The 27,559-nt window shown below is 39.0% G+C and overlaps 1 protein-coding gene across 1 annotated transcript in view; it reads right to left on the bottom strand.

The window, feature by feature from the left end:
- cdh13 (cadherin 13, H-cadherin (heart)) overlaps positions 1-27,559 on the bottom strand; it is a 114,860-nt gene that overhangs the window by 10,178 nt on the left and 77,123 nt on the right. The window contains exons 9-12 of the mRNA XM_085915046.1: positions 21,758-21,940; positions 21,436-21,689; positions 15,841-15,983; positions 724-957 (exon numbers count right to left, since the gene is read on the bottom strand). Coding sequence (XP_085771172.1) covers positions 724-957; positions 15,841-15,983; positions 21,436-21,689; positions 21,758-21,940 — 814 coding nt within the window. The remainder of the gene's footprint in view (positions 1-723; positions 958-15,840; positions 15,984-21,435; positions 21,690-21,757; positions 21,941-27,559) is intronic.

The raw sequence follows: 27,559 nt of genomic DNA, 5'->3' as shown, positions 1-27,559 counted from the left end.
TTAACAACTTAGCTGAGGTAATAAATTCTTCTTTGACCAAGATCCATTACAATCCATAAATTAAGTTAGCATTAATGGTTAGTAAGATGGCATCTTGACACATGACACAATTTCCACATTTTGGTCTGCAGCGGGAATATACAGTCCATGTATGGTCAACGAATGCATGCATGTTTTCATGCATGAAATATATTTAAATTCCAATATTTTCAGTACAAGACCAAACGCTCGCACACAAATGCACAAAGTCGGAATTAGTAACTGAGGAGTACCCCCCCCTCCCCTTCCCCGGCCCCCTTCTCCTGCTGTCAGTCACAGGTATTACCTGTGGGCAAAGTTTAAGCTGTGCTCTGTCGCTCAAACACATAAAGACAGCGCTGTCGGCCATGCAACTGAGAATCAATGTCTTGGTTGTCTGCCTACACACACACACGCGCGCACACACACACACACACACACAGCCTTTCCATCCTTACTCTTGATCTTCAGTGCCAATCTTTACCTTTTGTGGATTCCTAAGAGCACTACTTATATTGAATTTAAACTTATTGAACTCCCCCTTAAGCATTGAAAATACATGCACTTCTGTTTTGCACTGCATTCTATCCTACGTGAAACTGCCTGGTGTTGATCAAAGTTGAATGTAACACATTTAAAATGTAGTTGAGATGTACCAACAACAGTAGATCTACAATGTATACTGCAAAAGTATAAAATACTCACAGTTGACCCTGGTAACTTTCCAGGTTTTATCTAGTCCCGGTTGTTTTCCCAGCTCTATCTTGAAAGGCGCACCGTTGGGTGGTAGATCCTTGTCCCGTCCACCAACTATGGCCACATTCATATCATGCGCGTCTTCACACACCCGTGCTACCGACGGCACCACAAATGGTGCATTATCATTGTAATCCTCCAGGTGAATGACCAATGTGCCAGTACCTGTGGCAGGGGGACTGCCTGTATACACACAAAACATTTTTTTTTTTATCAGTTAGTACACATACTTTATCAATCGAGATCAACAGAGGCACCCTTGTTACATTCAAGTATACACATACACAAGCATTGATTTTTCTTAAAGGTTTCCCATGATACTAACATGTTGGTTAACAATGAACCAGTAGAGGTGTTATGTGCTATTATAATTTGTCATGGCTTGTTAGGACTTGCGTTATGAATGACTGAATGAACAAACGAATAAACAAACGAACGAATGAATGAATGAAAATCTGCTGCCCCCGTGGCCTGACACCGGAGAAGCAAAAGTACTTTGGAAATGAATGGCTGGATGGATGCGTAATGCACAAGAGTGTTATACTCAGTTTAGAATCTGCTTTTGTGTTGTGCATGCCTAATACATTTCTCTTTTGCTGCTTTTAACTGAGATTAAATTCTTAAAAAGAAAGGCATATAAAAACGATTCAAAGGTCAGCCTACAATTAACACCTATAGACAAGATCCATAATTGGAAAATGAACTCCTCCACCTTTTCTGGTTGAACATATTTGCAGACAATTTATAAGAGGGATGAGGGTGATGTGGGTGCACAAGACAGTGATTAAAAGCAAGAAACGTTAAGTCATGGACTGTGCTTTGGGACGATGTGTAAAAGAGCACACAAGAAAGGCTCATAGTGGTTGTGAATACATATTTGGGGAAAGATTGCAATAACAAAACCCAATGACATTTGGAATAAAGAAAATGAAAAGAAAGACGGGCAGAACCTAAGATGAATGTCAAAAATCTCCATCCACATGGGTCTTATAATAACTTGTTTATTGCATCTTATTTACCCTTGAAGACATTTTGCAGTTAGATATGGAGTGTGTGTGTCTTTTGAGCATTCTGAGTGTGAATCCAAGTGTTAATTGTCACCCATTCCTGCCTGAAAGAAAATTTATAACTAGCCAGCAGACATCTTTCTCTTTTCAAGTAACCATGACAACCAAACCACCGTTGCTTGGTTCGCCTAAATCTTTGTAGAAAATTAGCCAGGTGTTGTCAGAGGGCCTTATAACTTTACTGTGTATCATTTAAACATATGTGAATAGCACGCAGTGTTCACCTTTTTTTTTACAGTTTAAAATGTGCCAATTTAGGTGAAGCACTTGTGAAAAGATGTGAATTTTTGCCATGTGATGTCAGACGCAGTTATCCATGTGCTTATCTAGTTCTAAATGAAATTTGTCTTCCCAAATGAATAACAGTGTAGTGCACACTCAATCACTCACGCATCACTCAAACTTGTCCACTGCCTTCTGCAACTCACCACTTTGTCAGAAACGCTTAGATTAGACACACGTTCTCAGAGAGCATGAACATTTGCAGCTGTCAAGCTGCTTCCAACTGGAAAGCACCAAGACTAACAGAGTAAAAAAGTCAAGAATGCTCTGGGTAAAAACTGTGCTTGTAATGCTTTCTAAAATAAATCTATCTGGATGCATTTGCATTTTTACAAGAATATAATCTGAGCCCTAAACCACACAAACTTTTGACATCTGAAGTAAGGATAACTGCATTTTTTTTCAAGTGTAGTGTTTCATAAATTGCTACAGAGAGCACAATTTTCCACATTATTTCTGCACATAACAAACACATTTTGAACAAAAAAAGCTTGATAAAAGACTCTTGGCTGAACCAAGACTCTTGGCTGAACCATTGTCTATTTGCGTCCTCTACTCTTATTCATAATATTAAGGCCTATTAATTTTAAATTATGCTCATGCAGCCAACCAAAACTGCAAACCAAAATTGGCCACTACTTCTGTGGTCCAGCACGTGGTCATCTGTCAACTTGAATTTAAAAGGACCATTTTACTTATCAACGTAAAATAAAATGTTTATTTTCCCTGAGAGTGTTGCTCCTGACCCTCAGCATTATTCTTGGATTTAAAATTTCAATTAGCATTTAAAAAGTGAACAATATAATTACAATTTTAATTAATCAATAATTTATTTTCCCAAGTTGCAAGGGCTCATTTACTAAAAAAATTGTTTAGATGTTCTTATTCTGCAAACAAATTAAGCATTTAGACAAAATCAACATTCTATTTCCGACACGAGGACCGACCAACATTCTTCTCGGCACTGTGCATATGTTGAAAAATCCCAATCAATTGTAAATGACAGCCTGCCGAGTTCCAATTTGCATGAGCTGCACTCTTATTTCCCCATAAAAAGCATCTCAGCTAATGCAAGGAGTTTGGAACTAACAAAAGATGGCCCTAAAACGTTTATAACCTTCTTAAATTTGACCGTTGCTTCAAAAAATTTGTACCGTCGGAATAATAATTGCATTAATATTCTCATTACACAGTTCAATCAAACCATGCTGCAGCCAAAATATGCATATTCATACGAGAATGAAAAAACACTATTAGTTGTTCAAGTAGATAGTAAGGGATAAATATAGCTCAGCAAAGAGGCATTTGTAGGAACTAAAATTTAAAAAAATATATCTACCCATGTCTGTCAGAATTATGGCACATGCATGCAAGTAGCATTGTGTGCGCCTCTGATCTTTTTGACGGCTGTTTGTCATGTGTAAATTTATGGAAATGTTGTTTGAGATTCTGCATGTATGTATACTTGATCAATTCAAAAACTCTCAAACCTCGGATTGTTGTGAGGCGTTTGTTCATTTCCGGGTGCGTAATCAGAGTATACTCGTGTAATCTGCTGCTGAGTGACAAGCGCCAACAGACAGACAGAGCGGCAGATACACACATGCACATACACGCAGTATATAAGCACACACACGAATTTGAAAGAGGACAAAAGTCACAAGTGTCCTTAACTCTGTTATACCAAACTACCTCGCCGATTCAAAAAACTTGGTTCCATTGGATCGTGACGCTGGCTTTATCATCTGGCAGTTGTTTGGATTTTGCCACAGAGACGATTTACTGTAACATGCGTCTCTCTGTTAGTGAACAAGGCCCACAGATATCCACAGCAGATAGAGGAAAGAGCCACATGAAGCCCCGGAGCCGCAGGTTCAAAACCTCTGCTTTACACTATATCTGACGTTATTCCTATGTATAACACGTGTCTATGAAATATGCATTTTTCCCAGCTTTAAGTGGGCGTTTCAGTAAGACAAAGTAATGAAATGAAACATTAAGTAACTTGTGTTAATAATAATTGAATAATGTCCTTCAACTTTTGCTTTGCCCCATTTCCAAATGACATTACAGAGCTTATAACTATGACACCAGTTCCCTGTTGGTTTTGTAATTTACAGCAATTATCTTATTGTACGTGTGAATAATAGCTGTCTAATACGCGCTCCTTCATGGTATTAGTAAAAAAGTTAATCACATTGTCTCAGAATCATTTCAATATTAAGGAACCCAATCTTGTTGTGGGTTTCTACAAGTGGCAAGCTGGTAAAAATGACAAAAAAAAAAAGGACACAGTTTGGATGGGCGTTTATTCTGTACAGCCTTCATTTTTTTCCTTTTATTTAAACATTGTTTAAGATTGAACATTCTCCATTTACATTGGGCGGAAGTATACGCATGCAAAATCAGCATTTTATAGATGCAAAAATGTGAGGGAATAGTTGCTTTTCCGCACTTTAACCCAACACCATGTTCGAAACGTAGCAATTTAAAAGATGAATGCATCTAACCACATCGCTGACGCACACGGCACAAAAGCACAGGAAAACACCATTACTGAAACAAACACTGAATGGTATTAAAATGCAATACATCGACATGACAACATGACTCTAAGTAAAGTTATTACGGTACATAGGGTACATTGGGACCGCTCAGCTTTCTTCTGATAGATATGCGTGTAGGAACTCAACTGTCCAGGTATGACAATTTGTAATTCACAGTAGTACCTGCTTGAGGTGTGCAATAAATCGAAATGTAATCCCAATTACGGTTATTACACGCACCAAAAACTAAATGATCCTTTGATTAATTGTACTTTCAGTTATTACCAAAATACCGTCATTTCCAGATTATAAAATCGTTTTCGCACAAGCTTTGTTTTATCATCTGGTGCAGTGTATCTATGAATTTTTCACAATTTTTATGATATTATAAAATTTGTTGTTTTGGTAATACAGGTAATGGAGATGAGGACAATTCATTTGAAGAACCGGCGTCTTATAGTCCGGTGCGGTTAATAAATGAACAAAATAGGATTTTCCCCAAATTATAGCTGCTGCGGCTTATATTCAGGTGCAGTTTATAGTCCGGAAATTACAGTAATTGGGATTAATATTTTTTTCCATAATCAAGCAACCCTAATGCCTTGTTTTGAAAGTGAAAACATGTTAATAACAAGTGCAGCCATAACTAACCTATGATCACACTGCATTGCAGAAAAAGGGCCTAATTGATACTATCAAGCTGGACGTCCGTGCCTTGCATCCACACCTCATCAGTAATTTGGATGTAAATTGCTACCTGTCATTTACCTTGGGTGACAGACACCCTGTGCAGCAACATAAGAATGATTTTTTTTTTTTTTTCAGTGGCAGACTCCATCAACTTCCGCATCTTTCTTTCTGTTATTTTGTCTCCAACTGTTGACACCTGCCCGCGGGTGGCAATTTCATCACCCTGCAGTCCCCTTGGTATGTCCGTAGATGAGAGGCATAAGCAGACTCGATGGTTTCTAGGGTTGTCAGGGATAATCCACATCTCTAGGCTACAAATTGAGATTTCTTTCCCATTCCTCCACAGTCCTGCTCCTTTTTTTTTTATAATGCATTTATCTTGCAATGCCCTCCCATTTTTGGCTTCGGGCTATTGGTGTTGATTCTATTTATTTTTTGTGCTCTTTGTAGCAGTACGGTGGAAACGACATGATGAGCGGTGAATATTCGAATCCTACCGAGTACACCTTTGCATCGTATCCTAATTAGCATGCTCCATGCACCTCCTTTGCATCCTCCGTCCCACTATTTGAGAAGGACTGCACTTATGAATCAAACTTAAGACATAAACGGTTAAATAACTATCCAAAGTAATATTTACATCACAGTCACTGAGAATCTACTCCACAGAAAAGCCACAAAAGCCAGCTAAGTGCACCAAACAAGACTGAAATAATCATTGAAAGGAGTAGAGAGGCTCAAGAAAGAGATAACAACATCCTTGTGTAGTAATCCACTTGTATAAACACAACCTTATTCTGCCCTAAAAGATTAGGCTCCAGATGCTTGATAAATTGTGAAAACTCTGATTCCATGAGTCATTTCAACTTCATTATTTTCTCTAGTAAATAAATATAAGGAAAGAGCAGGTGCCTCGGCATTTAAAAAAGATACTCTTAAATTCCTTAAACTGTACACTGGCTATCTAAGTCCACATTTCCTCCATTTCACCAGTTTATTCACCCGCGTGACACCTACAAGGTACTAATGCAGGATGCATGATTTCATTGATGGAAGCAAGAAATAAAGAATTGCTATGTGAAGGTACACTGCTACCCATCTTTATAGATTTTCTCTTTAAAATGTTCTCAATGGTGGTGGCTACTCAATCATTTGATAAATTCTTCCCCCTGCCCCTCAAATAAAGCATCAATGTAGATTCACAATACGTGGCAATTATTTTACTGGCCGTTCGTTTTCATACCGTTCTAAAAAATGGTCAGTTGAAACCACACATATTTGGCATTACATTTTGACATATTAAGGTACCCAAAAAAGACTTAATTCCTCACATTCGAGTCCAAAACATGCCTTTGTGACCTCGGTGTTGATGTTGTCGCCATTTTGAGATCAGCAGTGCATGGATCAAAATGACCCGTATGCAAACTACACACAGGAAGGCCGGAGTCGGTATCAAACAATAAAGCAGCTTAACTCGATTTAAAATAAAAAATCTTGCATGATGAAACAACCTGTTATTTATCTGTTCAACTCAGTTGAATGAATTTTTAACCATGTATGTTTTGTCACCCAAGAGGATAAAGAGGTTCTAATAATTGATGAATATGTTAAGTGTGTTAGGATGCTACGAATGTGCTCCTTCATGCCACTTTCATTCATTTAAATGGTATATAATGGCACCAGGACAATGGCTAGCTGCTCGTAGGGTGGCCTCTTGCTCCCAGCCATTCAGACTCGGCCATTACAAGCGGCGAGCACCCGGTTAGCAGCTGGTATACTCCTTTTCAAATATCTCAGAGCCATGGTTGATACAATAAATAAAACAAGGAGCAATTTAATAGGAATGTGCACACTTACCTTTGACACTGACAGCCTGTCATCTTTGCAATTTCTACCAAAGTATCACAGCAGTCCATTTTTATCAAACTAAACGCTACTGTATTGAACCCAACTACTTTCACTTGCTTTCGAGTCAATCATGTCATTGTCCTTACTTCCACACACAACTAAACATTGAGATGGGGGCATAGAAATATTTTTCTTTTTGTCTCTGAGGAATTCAACTGAAATGTCAATTTCCTGAGAATGGGGCATGAAAACAGCTCGAGATGTTTTGTTTGGCATTTAGCATGGTAAATTCCAGACCTTGTGGAAGAAACCCACTTAATTATGAATTATTACTCTTCAGCATCCTCAAGGCTACAGCAGACCAATCACATAACATCAGGCTAATCTTATTGTCTGATCAAAACTGTAAATGAATCCAGTCACTGCCAATTTCAGAAGATGCCTCTCATTAAGAGAGATGACTTCAGGGAGAGAAGCTGTCCTCGAGACAGGTGTATAGCTGCCAGTCTTTCAGAATAGAGTTTAGGTTATCAGTTGCTGATTATAAAAAGTGATAGCAAGGAAGGCCTATGAATAAATAATATAAATAATAAAGTGGCCTTACGAGTTAAGCTCTTTTTGCACTGGCGTGATAATATAAGTTATTTTCTTCATGGTGATACTTCATAACCAAACTTGACCCATTTACAACACTCTAACACGAGTAAGAAAGAAGTAAGACAAATCTCAAAAGTCGTGTGATTTTGCTTCATCAGAAGAGCCGAGGCAGTTTATCATGCCGAGTGATTCACGGCGTTTTTATTAATAGCGTTACTTTGGTGTTAGTATTCTGCCTGCTGGTGCCCTCTAACTTGGCAAATTTATTTCATACTTGTCAGTCATTTCTTTTCCACCAGCGGCCTTGGTGTCACCATTAAAACAGAGGTCCCTCCAGCCTCACAGTGAGCACATTGTGAGTTATTCACCAGAAGGTTTTCAAGCATTCACATTTGCTATGCAATCAGCCCGCTTGCTGCAAGTTATGGCAAAGCTAATAAAATCACACCATCATTCAATATAAGGTTATTTTCCCATGTCATCAAAATCCTTTTTGGATTTTTAGAATTCATATTTTTGCCTAGCATAGGTCAAAACTACGTCTGTCACCCTGCGATGTCATTTTCAGTCAACAGTTAGTGGAAAATGGTTGCTGACCATTCACATTTTTCAAAGAGAACCCAAGATGACAACAGGAGATGAGAATGGATTGTTAACCTTGACGATGTCTCTGAGACAAACTATAACTTGCTAACACTTTGGAATAGTGGTTCTCTAAGTCATTAGTGGAAGAGTATCACATCTTTGCTTCAATTTAGCACAGGCAGACAGACCAAGGATGTGTAAATCATTCATTAGGAATTAAACTTCAGGCAGATTTGACATCATCTGTGTCATTGCAATGAGAACGTGTCTGGCTACATAGACAGACAAACCTTTTCAACAGCCTTTGCCTGATTTCATCATTTAAGATTGTTCACAATCTAGTCTCTCCCTCGACACTGTCAGTGTTTTTTGATACTTGTAACTAGCCCATATAGTATGTGCTGAGGAGTACTGATAAATGATCTTTTCAGTATTTTCCTGACTGCGATTGGCTGGCAACCAATTCTTTGCCCAAAGACTGCTTGGATAGGCTCCAACACGCCCATGATCCTCGTGAGGATAAAGCAGTTCAGAAAATGGATGGATGGATATTTTCCTAAATTAGAGCATTGCCAGTATTAGTATGTGAATTTATTAGGATTATGATTTCTTCATATAAATGATGGTATCAGAAGATTTTTTCTCCCTGTTTACCCTTTACTCACAAGGATAACACGAGCCTGTTAACCATGTGCAAATTTTCTTTGGGGTGTTTAGAATTGATTGAGGAATAAAGGACGCAAATAGAAAAGCAGAGAAGGTGGGAGTCCAAACTTGAAGAGGTGGTGCGAAACAGAACAGTGTGAATTTGGGGTTAATGAGGCAACACAACAAGACAGGGGAAGTAAAACAACATTGAGCTGAGTGCATCTACACTTTCCAGAGTGCGCCCCATTAGACTGCCATTATCCTGGGTCAAGATGCCTTGATTCTTCCCCCCTATGATGGCATCACCCTTACCTTCTGCTACACAGGGTAATAATTGATTGGCTGGTCAAGAACACATTTCAGAAAGGTAGTTAAACCTTTCACCTCTGTGTCTGACTCCATGAAGGCATTGGCGAGAGCAAGATATACGAGATGAAGTCAAAGGGAATCTAATGCCAAAACAGGAAACATTTGTATCTAGAACTGGCCGTGAACAAGAAATCTTTTGTCTCTTTGAATCAGATTCTTGGGAGAGTTGTGCTACTAGCTATTTAAGTGAATAAAACAGTCAGTGTGTGTGTGTGTGTGTGTGTGTGTGTGTGTGTGTGTGTGTGTGTGTGTGTGTGTGTGTGTTTTATGGATTACAAGCAGTTCCCGGTGAATCGAAAAACTTTTGAGCAAACACCTGATTGTAATGCAAAAAGTACAGCTGTCAATTTCAGCTTCTATTCACTTCCTTTGGTTTGAGAATGTGAATGTACTAGACTGACACTTTGAGTCGTTATGCTTTATTATTTTGCTGATGGAGTTTGATGTGGGTTGATCACAGCAGGTTAAAGTGATAACATTAGTCCATTTATCTGCATTTAGCCTGCCAGGCTGCCACTGGGTGTGGGTGACATGGCAGCAACTGAAACAGGAAAATTACTCAGCCCATTACCAGGAGTGGCACACATTCTCAGCACTTAGCACTGCAATGAGGCAGCACAGTGAGAGATTTCACATCACACTCGGCGATGGACATATGCAGAAAGACACATTAAACTTTGTCTATGCACCCACATGACTGTCAATCTTTTTCAGAATTTTCTCAAAGGTTAAAATGAAGCTATTATGTGAGCCTGACTGGTATAACGCCCACACACGTTTTCCATGCATATGAGGACCGAAGGTTATATTACGAAAACTATCAGGATTCAACATCTCTGTGCTCCTGACCACTTTCTTTTATATCAAGTTGAAGGGTGAGGTGACTGAATGCAGAGGCCTCTTTGCGCTGTTCAATCCCAGTGAGCGGACTGTATGCAAATTCAATACTTAAGCGTAAGTGGCTAAGATTTTCTCTATGGTTCAATGTGATTGAGACACAGACACACACATAAATCCAAATAAGCCTTCAGAGAATTCATGCCTTTCAACCAACACCAATTGAGTTTGACAAGTACAAACTTAGTTTGTTACATGGTCGCCATTAATCGATTTGAATCTTTTCAGTTTGGGTTTAAAGCAAATCATTCCACCGAGACAGCACCAAAGTGACCAATGATCGGTATTATTATTACTCGATCTTAGTGCTGCCTTCGACATTGAGTGCCTTAAAACCTGCATTGGTATTTTAGGGTCAGCACTTTGCTGGTTTAATTCCTATCTATCTGACAGGACCGAACGAGTGGTCCATGGCGACACAACCTCTGAGCTCAACAATGTTACGTGTGGTGTCCCGCGGGGATCGGTACTTGGACCAATACAATTTAGTATTTATATGATTCCGCTTGGTGACATAATACGTAAATACAACATTAGTTTTCAATGTTACGCAGATGACACCTAATTATATATATACCGTTATCGATGACAAATACGCGGGACTGTTGTAATCTAGAGGCGTGCCTTGCAGAGATTAAACAATGGATGTCTCTCCATTTCCTACGTCTTAACCCAGATAAAACTGAGATGTTGATAATTGGTCCTGCTCATTATCATCACTTATTTAAGGAAACCACTATAAATATGGATAAATGTACTATCACTCATAGTGATACTGTAACTAATCTTGGGGTTATATTTGACCACACGCTCTTCTTTCAAAAACACATTATGAACATAACTAGAATTGCATTTTTTTCACCTCCGTAATATTGCTAAGATTAGTTCGATTCTTTCAACTTGTGATGCGGAAACGATTATTCATGCGTTTATTACGTTGTGCCTTGACTACTGTAACGGATTATTCTCTGGTGTTCCTAAATCCAGTATTAAAAGTCTACAGTTAGTACAAAATGCTGCGACGAGACTGCTCACACGGACGAGAAAATGTTATCACATTACCCCAATATTAGCCAACTTACATTGGCTCCCGGTCCATTTAAGATGTGACTTCAAGGTTCTTCTGTTAACCTATAAATCACTACATGGCTTAGCGCCTTTGTATCTCGTCGACCTAGATGTTCCTCACGTTCCGTCTCGTAACCTTCGTTCACAAAACGCTAGTCTTTTAGTGACACCGAGGGCCAAGAAAATGTCTGCAGGGTCTAGAGCATTTTCTATTTGGGCTCCAGAGCTTTGGAATGTCCTACCAACAGATATTCGAACTGCTATCTCAGTAGAAACATTTAAGACACGATTAAAGACACTTTTTTATGACATGGCCTCTAATTAACCTGTGGTGGCCGATTCGGCTGGAGTTTGTGTTTTCGCCCCCCCTCCCCGGCTGGGGAGGTGGTTAGGTGACACCCAAACTGATAATGGCTGTCTGGATTTCTCGTGGACCAATCGGGATGAGAGAACTGCGGCAGATTACCACACTCAAAGACATTGCCAGGAAAATTGAGGGCACCTCCTGCAGCTCTTCACTTTGAATTAGACATCCACTTTTTCTTTGGATTGTTTTATATTCTGTGTTCTATGTGCCCTCTCTGCATCCATTGCAGCCTGGTCATCCTGGAAGGGGGATCCTACCATCTGTGGTCTCTTCTCAAGGTTTCTCGTTTTTCCCCCAGTTGTTTTTTTTTTTTTTTTTTTTTTTTTAGTTTTTCCTTGCCCTCCTGGGAGTTTATGATCAATTTTTGTACATGTGAAGCCCTTTGAGACTTGCTTGTGATTTAGGGCGATATACTGTAAATAAACTTGACTTGAAGTCATTCTGCTTATTACTGGTGAAAAATGACAGCATCAACTGAATTGTGACAATAATAATCTTGAGTCACCAAGGAATAGAAGCAGTATAAAAATGTAGATGAGTGACTACAATTTCTGGAATGCAAATGTATTCATACAACTACATATAAAAAAATGACACTAATAAGGAACACGAGCAAGCTACTTCAAAATGAGGGACAAGCATGTACCCCTAACGGTCATGGCTGTAAACCCCATGAATTTAAAAATCCTTTTGGCCAGGTGTTCAGCCAGCTAATAGTGAACGAGGGAAAGTGACATTTTACGTCAACAGCCGTTGTCCAAAATGAATCCAGTTTGCAGCAATGATTCAAGATTCAATCACTTTAATTAAGCATGTACTAGGTGCATCTATCATCTACCTTTTAAATGGTATAGTATGATGTTTTATTATTAATTTTCATAAAAGTTTTTTCTAGTTTTGCAGCTCTCGCATTCACTACATTAGTTAATGTGGGTGGTGACAGCCAAAGTTAGTTAGTCTTGTTTACTTCATTCATCCTGCAATCAATCAAGTACATCAAGTTCCAAAAACTTTTAATTCCCAATTAACAAGAGTGAAGAGCAGAGGAAAAAAAGCTCGAGTAAAACAAAAATTTTAATATTATGTCAAAAAGAACAGGATCACCTGCACCCACATGTTCAAAGCAAACACTGCTTGAATCTTTCATGCAAGAACTTTTCACAGGATAATGGCAGGTTTGGTGGCAGTCAAACCAGACACCAATAATTGTGTGTGCTTGTGCGTGGAAACACATTGGCTGTCAACTATAGTTTGCATAATATATTTTCTGCCTTCCAGTGACAAATGGCACACACTGAGAGGCGGTTCAACATTTAAATCAGAAGCAGAACCTTTGAACTAAAACAGAGAAAATGCTGGATGGTAGAACTTCTGCGCATACAATGACCAAGTCATTGAAAAGTGAGATGAACACAGAATACAGTCAGTGAATTGTAATCGTCTTATGCACACAGACCTTGAATACAAAAGACCTGAGTGAAGACAGAGGGGGGTACAAAGCAAGAACAGCTGTTGTTCCAAGAGGAAAGCAGAAAGTGGTAGAGAATAAGCTAGAGATTTAAAACCAGCAACTTCTGCTCAGAGTTTATATAAACAGCCCATCAAGCTCACTGCAAGCACTCTTACAAGCGCTGCGGGTCTTCTTGGTGCAAAGTAGACTACAGATTTTTAATCCATTAACTCAAAAACAGAAACTCATTACATTACAGAGAGCGTATGTAAAGTACCTATGGTGGGTGGAAAATGAACATGAGTCCATTCATCCAAAACACATCCAATACATATCTATCAACTTAAAAAGAGAGACCATTAAGAACACATTTTGTATTGTGGAAGGAGTTTGTAAAACTGCGCTGCATTTCAATAACAGATTTTTCTTCTTGAAGTTGAATGAAATCAAAGAAAACCAAAAGTATAAGACATAGCAATCGCAAACCAATATAAATTACAACCACAATAATAAACACATTGACAATCTCTCCCTCTTTCTCCCGCTATGCAGGTGTAAACAGTGTTGTGATGCATGAGAGCATGTGCTCGCAAACTCATGCGCAACATGGGCAAAAAGACAATTTCACACATCAAAGATGAACAAAAGCCACAGCATCTCAGCCACTCCTACTGTGCATGTAGGTGTAAACTCTGGCAATAGAGTGAAACCTACAAACTTCACACTCATTGTGAGGACGTTTCCAGTTGAGATGACCTCTGACCTCGACATCAACAGTGTCATTAACTCACGACTTCCTTAAATCCTCTGATCCTCTCCTGTTTCCACCCCATATCACTTTTTATCTTTGTACTGTATATCTGATTGTTTTCATCTCTCTTGGAAGCATATTCCTCCATCATTTGTTGCATGTATCCACTCAGAGGCTTCAGCAGCTGGTCAAAGGACCAATAAGGAATATTTAGTAGCATCAGGCCTTCTACTTTTCCCCAAAGCCACTTTGTTTGGTCTAACCAATGGCAGGGAAACAGAGAAAACGGATGAATTCCACTTTAGGGTGCCAAAGTTGCTCCTAAAGTGATCTTCAAACCCTTTCTCAGTGGTGTGCAATTTTGTATGAGGGGTTGATTTTTGTTATATTTTGACCAGTGGTGCGTTTTAAGATGGAAAGGTTTAAAAAAAAAAAGGACAACTCTGTCGTCAACGTACTCTGACTTGCCTCAGAAGATCATTCACATAACATAAACATCAACAAAGTCATCCTGCCACGCCAATGTACAAATGTGTAAGACTTATCGTCATCCACATCACTTGCATGCATTCACGTGGTTATCTCCCGTACTATTGTTTTTCAACCACTTCTCCAGATCATTACCTTAGTCACAGCGGTAGCATTAGTGCAAGTAATTAACGACTGTTTTCTCTTGGGTTCACTTCCTTGTGTTATATAGGGTCCAGTTCCGGTGAACTGATTTTAATGACGGCACACAACTCCCTAACAAGCAGCCTCTCACAAGCTACAATTTAAGGAAATAATTCTGGTAATAAGTAACTATACACTTAATGAAACTTTGTATTATGAATTTCTGTTCCTGCTTAAAGTGCCTTAGAGGTCCTGTAAGCGGTCGTGGATTTCAAAACAACTAATTTAACTGACACCAATTATTATTGGGTTGCCTGCCAAATATTCAGAAAATGTTATTGTACTATGCAAAGTGTAGGCCTGCTAAAGTCACAAAAGCACACAAACAATTATCTATTGGCACACATGCACACCGACCGCATAGACTCGGTTTCTTGATATGATGTGAACATTTAGCACGTCATCCCTGTGCCTCACTCTCTGGGCATGAGCAATCAACCCACGCTTAAGCCAACGAAATAGCGTACATCAAGCAACAGCGCCAACCCAATACGCCACCATAGAGATGTGATGTGGGTTATGTATTGGATTTTATCCAGTGCTGACATTTGACTTGCGATTCGATTTTCGTGCGTAAAGACCAGTCTTTTTCAGATGTTTATAATGGAAACAGATTAACCGACAATGCGGCTCCCAATTTCTTCCTACGTATACCTCTTCTTCAAAAGAGCCTCTCTATCTTCTCACCTTGCTTCATTTCACTCAACAAATGAGAGTTCAGGCTACACATGGACCAAGATTTAATACGACAAAGGTGGTGTTGGACTTTCAAGGCTTCCTTCACTTGTGCCTTGGGGAGATTTTCAACAGTTACACTGGCACTTCCAACTTTTGAACAAATTCTGCCACAGAGGCAGAGCCAAATAATGCCTTCCCATTGTTTCAACAATATGTACACAGTAGTTAGTTTACACCAAGCCTTTTGATTGGACACGATCATTCCATGAACGATGACAGCACTGGGACGTTTTTCTTTCCACATTCGTCAGTCTCACAGGTTTTCTAAATGATTAATTTGTTTCATATCACTGTTCAGTAATTATCAAACATTACTGTGAGTTGTTAAAATGTAGCATTGTAAAGATGGACATATTTCCTCCAAAACATTTGATTTAAAATGTGAATTTTAAGGTGATTACAAAGACAAGCTGTCACTGCAAAAGTCCAGCTGTGCTCATGTGATTAAATATGACATTGTCCAGACTCCTGTCATTGAAGTTTTGTCTTACCGTTGTCGATGGCGATGAACACAGCGGTGTATTTATTGTCATGAACATAAGGAGATTCACGGTCCAGAGAGGCCAATGTGTTGACAGTTCCTCTCAGTTGGTTCACAGTCAGCCAGCCTGCTGGATCTCGTAGAACGGCATACCTTAGGTACACGGGTGAAAACTTCCGATTACAGTCGTACGGACATTAACAGTCACAGTAGTATGTATATCATAAGATAAGATATCTCTATGTGTCCAAAATTCCTGTGGCAATGGCCAGGCATAAATCATGCTTGGATAACTATCTAACTTTTTCCCTGAGAGCAAAATGTTGCCATGATTGAAAACCTTCTTCAGAGTGCGCAAGAGACAGATTTTAGATTTCTGTAATTAGAGAGAAAGAGAGAGAAAGAGAGAGAGAGAGAGAGAGAGAGAGAGAGAGAGAGAGAGAGAGAGAGAGAGAGAGAGAGAGAGAGAGAGAGAGAGAGAGAGAGAGAGAGAGAGAGAGAGAGAGAGACAGAGAGATGGCCCATGGCCGATGGTAATAAACACTTTCCATTTGAGAGCTGCAGAGTGTGTGTAAGCAAAAGTTATAAGGGTTGTGCTGACTTATGTTTGGCCACAACCACTGAGCACTTCATTTAAATTCACAGCAGGCAAAGCGTGAGGAAGAGAAAAGTGATGGAGAAGAAGCAGGGAGAGTGATGATGAGACGGATCAAGAAGGAAGGGAAGACAAGGGGGCATGACACTTGAATTGAGGTTGTTAAAAAAATTATTTTCTTCTACTCCCCCAGCCTGTAATTTGAAAGCTGCTTCTAAAGTGCTACCTTCTGAGCCTTACCCAGCTTTGTTTTAGTGCTGCACCCAAAAAGTTGACATCCAACTCATTGTTGCCATTTAGATGTTTCTCACGGTACCAAATTCAGTGGGTTCCCGATTTGTATGCAAGGAGCATGTTGTTTTGAATACGAAGCAGTGTGATTTTAATTGATTGCTCTGCATTCAGTGGTGTTTATCCCAGTGAAGAAAATGATACATTTGAGTGATCAAGATGGATGGCTGACATTTACAAATTACGTTCTTTGAGAGCATCTGGCAACATTCATTTATTCAAAATGTTTTCTAAAAATACAGAGCATCAAGTTTCCATCATAACATAATTATAGTTATAATTCATCATATGCATACAATTAGTCACTTAAAAAAATTGCCAAACAAAAGGAATTATTCACACCTTACAGTCCCCCACTAGTGATCGGGATATTTACTGACTGGACTGGAATCAATAAAATAAAATAAATATTAAAAACTTACCGATGTGATCAATTTCTATTTGAGTTGCATTTATGTACCGTAGAAGATGAGGGTGGGAAGCTGCCTCAATACAACAGCATAAGTATATGAGCTAAGACATTGTTGTTAATACTGTGGAGCCAGTTTTGGTGTGACCCTAAACTAGCAACTGCTTCACTCGCTCGCTCTCTCTCTCTCTCTCTTGGATGGGACAATTTATGGAAATTAGATTATTTTTGTTTCATTTTATTTGTTTAGATTTTAAAATTCATTATTATCTAGTCCGGACACAGAGGTAAATATAGAAACAACCGTGACATGAGAAGAATAGGCCCAATGCCAGCGGCCATCACAATTTGCATTGGGCCACCAACTGAAAAAGTTAAACATAGAACCATGCATCCCATCCCATTCAGTCAGCCCACCACAAGATCTTTGTCATTAACTTTGTAACAGTTAAGACAGTTGAGACAGAACAGGTAAATACTGTCTGACCATTCTAGGTCAGCCTTTGGCCAGTAATTCATAATGTTGATGTATCACACAACAAGCCTTGTCCTTGCAGCGCAGTGAATCAGTGCCTGTCCTATTCTCTTACCTCACCCCCGGCTCTTTGAAGCTACCTGCGAGTCTTCAAGTCTTACATCTATGATTCCACTGCTCTCTTCTTTTAAATCCCGTGTCTTTTACTTTGCATATGGCCACAGTGAAAACTGAAAATGGAAGGGGAGCTGCTGAATAATGTATGACCTGGATTCTTGAGATGTTCTCATTTTTCAAAGCAAGGTTAGGAAAACAACATAAACAACTAGAGATAGAGAACACCAAAAAGAAGCCATAATTGGGTTACCGGGACAAATGCTTCAGAGCAGATAAAAGTTGAAATGAGGTCAATTATGTATTACTAGATTAAATAATATTACCGTATTTTCTGGACTGTGTCACAGTTTTTTTCATAGTTTGGCTGGGGGTGCGACTTCTACTCAGGAGCAACTTATGTGTGAAGTACTATTATCTGCACAGCTCTCGCAGGTGGCGTTTTAGCAGAATAAGAAGAGGCACTGTTTGGTGGCGAAACATGTTGGCTGTGTTCACATGCATGACGACACAAAACACCCTTTTTAAAAAGTGCTACAGTGCAATGGTTTGCACAGGTCTCCAAAAATACGACATTTTAGTCCAGCACACCAATGCACATTCCTGGTGGAATTAATTAGAGGGAGATGATACTTGCGGAATTAGTGTCTGTATAGTGACAGACAAAATAAAAATAGTAACACAAAACATTTTTCAAAACTCACATCATTAGTGAATGTGTTCAAGAACTGAAATCATCATTTTCATCATCGAATCATTTTCTGTGAAAGGAACACGTTGTAATTACACATGAAAGAATATTCATTATTGCCAGATAATGCAATTTTCTGTAATGGCGAAAACTAGGATTAAAGCCGTGTTATATATGAGACATTTGTGATTCATAATTAAAAATACGATAAATTCTATTTAATTTCTTGAACTTTCCTAATCAGACACACACACGCACCCACCCACCCACACACGCGCACACATGCACACGCACGCACGCACATGCACACACGCGCACACCCACCCACCCACCCACACACCCACCCAACACACACACACACACACACACACACACACACACACACACACACACACACACACACACACACACACACACACACACACACTGTAAAGCCACAAAAAAAAAATACAATTACACTCAAAAGGAGTAGAAGGAACTAGGAGGAACTACATATGGCTGAGAAATTTATATTTATGCCGTGACATCAATTTTGGAATGGGCAGACGAGACTACATTTGGTATTTTCGCAGTTGAGAACAGTTAGAAATGGGCATGGCGAAATTGCGGGCATGAACACAGCCGACTTCACAGCCCATCAAAGCGGCTCCACTCATTTATTTTCAAATCGGTGTGTGAGGCGCAGTCCTTTATACAGTAGGGTGGAAGCAGAAATGGACTTGCTGGAGTCAATGCAGGAGATCTAAACAGACCAGACACATTCATAAGGAGCAGCTCATCGCAGACAGTTGATGTAAAATATGCCAGAGTAATCACTGCTATGTACTTGGAGACCGTCTTTCACCCCAACGCGTTTATGTCCGTGTGAGACACACTTGTGCCGTTGCAAGTGATGTGATTTTAAAAATTGATAATTAAGCTGGTAATAATGATAATAATAATCATAATCATAATAATCAAAGTGCCATTTAAGCTATTGAATAGGCACGTGGGTTAAAGGATCATCTTTCAGAGTAAACAAGCCCAGTGTTTGCTAATTTAAATAAAATACTCTATATGGAATATATACACGCGAACATCCCAGATGTGCGTGCTTTGCCTATGAATGACATCGACTGAGATCTATGGCTCAGACGGATTGTGTTCCGTGTCAAATGCATTTAACCTGCAGATCCCAGGGCACGAACGCACAAACAACACAGGCGCACGCACACGTGCGAATACACACACGCAAACGCCCCCCCCCCCCCCCGCACCTGCACATTTATGCAGAGGCAGACACAGCAGCACAGTTAAAAGCAAACTGACTCCACTGTTTTCTTGTTTGATTCTGCGCACGCACCCCCGTCTTGCAACCATTCTCATGTCTGTCTTTTTCAGTGTCCTCAAACTGTCGACAGGTCACAGCTCTGGCATGCCAAAATCTCTGGTACAAGCAAAATGTCAATGAGTGGAGTGATTTAAAAAATAAAAAGGAGCAAGTTGCTCAGAATTGAAATGAAGAAGTGTGTTCCATAGATGAGGGAGCAAAGTATGATGGTTCAAATATGAAGATGCCAGTGTGCATAAACTCCTCCAGAAGCCTGACTGATTCATATGGAAATGATGTTTTGCCTTGCTGGTGTTCAATCACACCATGCCACTGACATTTACTCAGTGTCTAGCAGCAGTTATAACTTTTGGATGGAAATCAGGAGCAGGAAGTTTAGCGTTTGACTTGCCCTTGTCATTATAATGCAAGGGATAACACTGCTGATCCTCATCCAACAAACCTACAACCTTGTTAAACAAGGAGCCGGCTACGCGAAAATTTCCGCTACATGCCAGATGTGACAATTCAAGTTGTTTTCACATTTTTGGATAACACCTAAGCTCTAGCTAAGTGGCATAAAAAGACAACAGGCAAGTGGAACTGAACATTTTCAGATCAAAGTAAGGGTTTCCCAAATTCCTACTGAAATGTAAACTAATCTATTAACCCTGATGTCACAAAAAATCAGGCAGTCTGTGCAACAAAACACAGGCACCTAGAGGCACATCAACAGTCTTTTAATTCTAAGTGTATCTACTGGGTAGTATTTGTGCTGACCTAATGCCATTCGGGAGACAGCATCTTTTCCGACAATTTTGTGACAATCGTATCTCCTTGCTCTGCATTGTTTTGTTCATCCATATGTTAAAGAGCGACACACCTTTTTAGCTCTGGCCAGTTGGTAGTCTTTTACCCCATGTGTAGCTGAGTAACTAAACTCCATGAGCACTGAATGAAAACGTTTGTGAAAATTTATTGTTTGAAAAAAATAGAAAACTCTGTACAGTACAGGATTATTAAATCTTCTTTCCACCCCATCTCCATACACAGGTAGAAAAAAAACTACATTGGGAAATATGCTATTAAGGGGCACAATTTTAAATCAAAATAAAACAAACTGCTCTGTGACAACAAAAAATGTATACTGTCCTATCGACAACATTCTTCCTCCACATTATGTAGGACTTGATACTGACAATGTCTACATTTTACAGCGCTCACCTCAATTATTTGAGCAGTAAAGTCACAATTGAGTGGTTTTATTTCCTCAGGTCATTATCATCCCCCTGTGTTTAGTTAAGTCTATTTGTAAATGTAATGTAACTACAAGGTGGAAAAAGAGGACCACATTAAACAGATATTAGGCCAGAAAGCCAATGAAACCACTGAAGAGTACTTTGCATTGTGCTGCTTCACTAGTAGACTTGAGATAACTTTTTTTTGTCTGTACCAGTGTAAAGTTAAGTGTATCTAAAGCAGCTAAAAAGAGAACACATGAAGAAAAAAAAAAGTCAAAGGATGGTCTAGCCGTCTAAGGGGAATCATTGATTTGCATTCAAATACCGCAGTATTATTGGTTTAAAAATCAATAACCACTATGCTTAAGTAGTCAGAATAATAAACTCAGGATTACTTTGCAACCTTTTGTATGTATACAATGATGAAAAACAGTGATGGCTTTGCTCTTTAGTATCAGAACTATAACTGGAATAACTTACCTGACACTCTGTAGTTGTAATGTATCTGGGTCAGTGGCATTGAGAGAGGCTACAAAGCTTTCCACTGGAATGTTTTCCATCCTGGTGACAACGAGTGGGTCAGGGAAAAAGACGGGTCCTTCATTAATGTCTAGAACTTTGACTTGGACAGTTGCTGTGGAGCTGGGGCCATAACCAGCATCAGAAACCAGAGGGTCCTCATTCTCTACTTTAATGAAGATCTTGTGGAATGCTGCACCTTCGTAATCTAGAGGCTTTAAGGAAAGAAATTGTTAAAGCATGGACATTGAGATGGTAAAAGACAAATATCGCATTGATATACCTTGACAACTGAAAGCATTCCCTCATTATTGTCTGGGTTGGTCTGGATCTCGAATCTCCGTGTTGGATCTCCGTTTATTATCGAGTAGACAGCTCTCCATGCGCCAGTCGCTGGGTCATCTCTATCATCTATTGTCAGGTTGACAGCCACACCGGTCGAGCCTTCGTATACATAGGCTTCAAACTGTAGAGACAAACAAAAAACACCATAAGTAAGAATCTAGCTAGATGCAAAAACTGACAAATGGATAAATGATTAATTTTGACTTGGTATTTTCTTTAAATGATGCACTAAATAGAAAAATTGTATTGTAGTGTGTTGTATTGTAAGTATAAGAAAAATATACAAGAAATAGCAGATTTTATACCATCAGTGGTGAGTGTGTGTGTGTGTGTGTGTGTGTGTGTGTGTGTGTGTGTGTGTGTGTGTGTGTGTGTGTGTGTGTGTGTGTGTGTGTGTAAACTATTTTAAGATCAGAGTTTTCTGCTGCAGATTCTCATATTGAAAATTCTGCGTAATGTTTAAATGCAAATCTTTACTGACCAGCATCATATTATATTTGAACCAGAGGAAAACAAATAATTATTCTTATATACTGTAAGATATAATGGTGACTCTAAATCAAATATTTGTGGGCTAAAAATATGATTATAGCTTCAAGAAAAAGTCCAAAGTGTTTGTCGAAGTTACATGAAGATAAGGGATTGCCTGCACCCCTCAATTTTGTAGTCATGAGTACAAAACTTCCAGATTGAGACTAAAATATAATTAGTCTTATCTACAAACAAAGAGACTGCTGCATGAGTAAAATGTGATAATCCTGCCACCTTCATCAGCAATGTACGCTGTTTACAAATGCTTATTTTAGATTGTGTATTTTGGCTTAGTGTTTATCCTGTAATTAGTGATCAAATGTGGCAAACTTGCAAATCATGCAGGGGATTAGGATTTTTTTTTTTTTTATCAGTGTCGCATTTATGAAATAAATGAGCTACCACAGGGCATGCAATTGTGTTTCTGTTTATAACATGAATATTTTAAACTCTGGGGCAAAAAAAAGCTGCCTGGTTACCTACCCCCTCCCAAAAAAAGACAGAAAAAATGTTCAACAAATATGATGTTGCAGATTGGTGACTTCTTTGATCAATGGCAAAAATAATGCAAATCAAAACCAAGTGGTATGATTTTCAGGTTAAGGATTACATTTAAAACATGAACAAATTAGATAAAAACAATTTGAAATTAAATAGTCACACAGAGCTACAGCAGAAGAAGAATCAAGAATAACCTGCACCTCTTGATTCCTGAAGACCATAAAGTTCAGAGAGCCAAGAGTTCTGAAGCAAAAGTACCACTTAAGTTTTAATCACCACGGTGAATTCTCAGTGTTTGTGTGCTCTCAACATTCCATTGAGCAAATGTCTCACTGGTACTGCTCAGAGTGTTTTTGTCAAGTAATGTACTCTTAGCTTTTACTATTTTTGTTTGGTTAACAGTACCTTTGGCAAGAAGCAGAGTAACACCCTAACTGGACTTGTTATTAGGCACACCCGGAATGGATATTCCGGTCAAATATGTGAGCTTTCATTATTCATTTTTTTTTTTTTTATGATATTAATTACCAAATTGTGGTTACCATCGAAAGGAAAGGCAGAGAAATTCAACAAAGTACATGACCTGGGCTCATAAACAATTAATCAGTTAACACCGCTTTTGAGGCTTTTTTATTTTTTTTGCTTTATCAGGTAGCACATGAACATAATGAATAATTGTTCTTGAATATTCCAAAGGGTGGCCGATGGCTGTCTTTGACCTTGGTGTTCTACACTGATCTGAACGGAGCTTGGTAATTAGCATATTGACAGATAAAAATAACTTTTTTTTTTAAACAATTCTGACACCAATTTTGAGTTTGTCATTGTACCGACATTATATACTCTATCCTTCATTTCTTGCTTTCAGTTCATCAATCAAATATGAATGAATTGACACATAGCGTAAACACTCGTGTCCTTCATCGCTAATTTCATATACGCGTTCAAATTCATTTTACACTGTCAATCAAAATGCTCCCCACTGATCATGCTTGGCGAGAGAAGAATTCAATCACTTAAATAGCCAAGCAGTCTGCCAGCAAATTTTAATGAGTACAATCTGAACTGAAATAGATACGGACACACAGAAACCATATGCGTGTGTGTGTGTATATATCAGCACCATTATAGCGTCAGAGCTTAGAGTGTAAGCTTTCAAACACGAAAGATCCTACTTAACAACAGCACAAGTAAAGTCAAGATAAATGCATCTCTAGTCAGCTCACTGTATTGTTGTTTCACAGATTACCTTCTTAAAGCTACACCCAACTGAAACCATCCATTTGTCTAGGGAGAGACAAACATTGATTTTGTCTTTATCTTTTGCTTTATTTATCCAATGCTCGTTTAAAGCACTTAAACCGTTCAGTCAGTTAATACCCAGAGGAAAGAAACACAATGTTCTTTCAAGGAGTACCATACACTCTACAACAAAAGGATTGGAACAGTCAGGCCAAGCTTTATTTTTGCTGTGAAGTAAAAAAAAAAATGGAGAAGAAAAGATGAATTTTGATGATGATCAAACTGAGCGTGCCTTCTTGTACCAAGATTCAACTTCTTTCCTTGTTGAAATATTTGGCTGTGTGCTTTGGGTCATGACTTTTCTGCATGATAGCCAATCATCCTATTCGTTTCTGTTGCAGTTTTTTTTCTAATTGCAAATTATATATCTGTTGCTTTATGAGTTGCTTATGTTTCCATTATTTGTTTGATCAATAAAGATTAATAAGGACGTCTGAGAAGATTCCAAGCAAGCCATGATAATCTGTTTCGCAAATGAGCTTTGTTTGTTTGGCATCATGAGCAAATACGTTTTCTTCGAAGCATTACAGATTCCATCTTTTTGGCAAAGGTTAAACCCTGCATCGTCAGTATGTAAAATGTTGTCCCATAATATTTCAGCCCTGGCTCTGAACTTTATCCTTTGCGAGTGGCTTGCATTAAATGTAGCCTTGGTAAGTTTGTTCACAAAGTTTTCCGCACAAAAAATACATTGAACCTTCTCATCTGCTCTGACAGCTGTCTTAGACTCTTCAAATGGGTTGTTTACCATGGTTTTCCACCTGATGCCAATTTGTACAAAGTGGTAACTTTCTTCTTATACTTTCTTCCAAATCGTTGTATTGGCTTTGGACAGCATCACACATGTGAATAGTGTCTGGGTATAAACAAAATATATAAAATATAAATGGTCAAGCAACATAAAGACAGCACATATAATGATGCTCAAATAAATATGCACTGCAAAAAAGGCACCATTATATAGCCGATAAATCATTGCAACTGTGTGAAGTCCCCTCTTGCTTGAAATGCTCCGCCATTATTCCAGTCCAAACCTGCAATTTTGGAACCTAATGACTACAGGCTTGTCACTATGACATCTGTTGTCACAAAGTCCTTTGAACGCTTCATGATGGACCACCTGAAGAGCATCACAGGAACCCTGCTGCAACCCCTGCAGTTTTCCTACTGAGCAAATAGGTCGGTAGATGATGCAGTCAACATGGGAGCGCATGTCAACCTGGAACTCCCTGAATAATCAGGGACCTTTTACGGACTTCAGCAATGTGTTCCACACCATTCCTCTCCTCTAGTTCAGTGTCTCTCATACCATCTGCCAGTGGATCAAGGCAGGACAGAACAGGTGAAGCTGGGAGAATGAATTTATCCACATTGGGAATATTTGGAAGTTGAATTAAAAAGACCTTGATGTTTTTTGGTGAACAGTGCCTACACCTTGTTTCTTTTCAGTATATCTAAACTGTTAGGAAAATCAATATGTCTTGTATGGCCTTGTGGGGTCATTTTACTGAAATCACTGTAAAAGTAGGTGAGAAGCAACATCATTCGTTTCAACATGCTTTTCATTTCATTGGCAAAGAAATGTATCTGAATCAAATGGTTAAAAAATTAATAGTTCTTCACTCACTAAAATGCCTTGGAATCTTAAGTGCATACAAGGCACAAAAGTGTATCTTATAAAATATTAAAGTAATAGGGCTCTTTAAGCTCCGACCACTGAATTAGAAAGAGTTTACTTTTACAACCAGATTGTATATCAACCACATAAAGTGAAGCACTAACATCTTTAAACAAAGCAATCTACATCAGCAGAAGTAGGAAGAAGAAGAAGAGAGCTGTTTGTCTTCGTATCAGAAAGGGATAGCCATTAGATTAGGCACAGCGAGGACGACCCCTACCCGGCTTGCGGTGGTTTTGTACAAAAAACAGCCCTTCTGCTCGTACCAATTGTATGTAAGAGATGGTAATGGAATGTGGAAGCAGCAAATAAACAAATTTGTGAGGTACAGAAAACAAGTTGCTCATGTGATAATTTGCAACTGCATAAAACTTTAAAGGCCATATTGTACAGTGCAGAGAATAACAAGTATTCGCTCATGAGTTTGTATTTGCTAACTTCCTTAGACCTCTGATCCTACAATTGGCCCTGAGTGGATGTATGATGTTGCTTCTTGACATTTAGCTTTAAATCCATTCTTTTTCCTTACCTTGAAAATTTATTATAACTGTCTATAATAAAAAACGATTTCTGCTTTGATACATCATTATTGTCACGTTTTGAATCATCGATAGCTCCAGAATCAAGACTTTTGGGGGCATTCTGACAATTGAAAACCCTCTGAAATGAATCTCAGAAAGCCAACCTACAGAGGTACCACAATTTATCTGCCGAGTATCCCTTTGGTTTTTTTTCCCCCCTCATTTAAACATGATTGAAGGAGATTGTGCAAGACAGAAGACTTCTATATATCATTAGATAAAAAGCTTTTCGATAAATGTGACTTTCAGCAAAGCAAATTCGACATGACAGCTTTCAAAACAAGTTTAAGTCAAAACTCAAGTATAAAACAACTACACTACACAGCTCGGTGATTTACATTGGCTAAAAGCAGACAGCAATACATGTTCTATTTCATCTCAAACAATGGTAACTAGGTTGGTCATTGTGCAGGCTTTCTCAAACGTTATTTGCCTATATCTACATTTGCCATTCATAGCTTGCAAGCATATGTACAGTTTTTACTTTTGCTCCTTGAAAAAGCAGAACAAATCAGCCCCATGGAGTAATGAATGCCGGGGCAGAAAAGAAAATAACTCCTGTTTTCGATCACGGCTTCGACCAAGCTTGAGTGGCAGAAAGACAAGAGCATTCTAATACTAATAGTCCTGGCCCATTGTACAGTACACACACACACACACACACACACACACACCACACAATACATGTCACGCTTTATACAACTCACCTTGCCTGATAAACAGCCTACAAATCCTTTCCTATCGGCTGTTTTTTTTTTTTTTTGTACAATTCCTGGTCAACTGTGTCTCCACATCATAGAGGGACTGCAATGTGTGTACTGAAGCAATCACTCCACACACTAATCCGTGAAACCCCTTAGCCATTCCCTAAGAAAGCCCTGCACTGACAGCACCCTGCTGCTCAAAACATGGCGCTACATCCATCACTGCTAACGTCTTTATCCATAGGACAGATGGATTGCAGGGAAAACATACTGTCAGGTCATCATAGAGGAGAACATTTTGGGGTGTTGTGGGCAGAAAGATTGGTTTGAGCAAGAGTGAGAGACAAATCTGTCTGGTTGTCATTAAGGTTGAGTGACACGAGGGATAAGGTCCATCACCATCTTGTTCTGGGGAGCTCAGGAAATAGACCCAGTGAGACATT

This window comes from Syngnathus leptorhynchus, chromosome 6, assembly GCF_054491065.1.
Source record: "Syngnathus leptorhynchus isolate UIUO chromosome 6, UIUO_Slep, whole genome shotgun sequence".
Lineage (NCBI taxonomy): Eukaryota > Metazoa > Chordata > Actinopteri > Syngnathiformes > Syngnathidae > Syngnathus > Syngnathus leptorhynchus.
The sequence above is the reverse complement of the archived record's forward strand: the minus strand, read 5'-3'. Positions and strand labels throughout refer to the sequence as shown.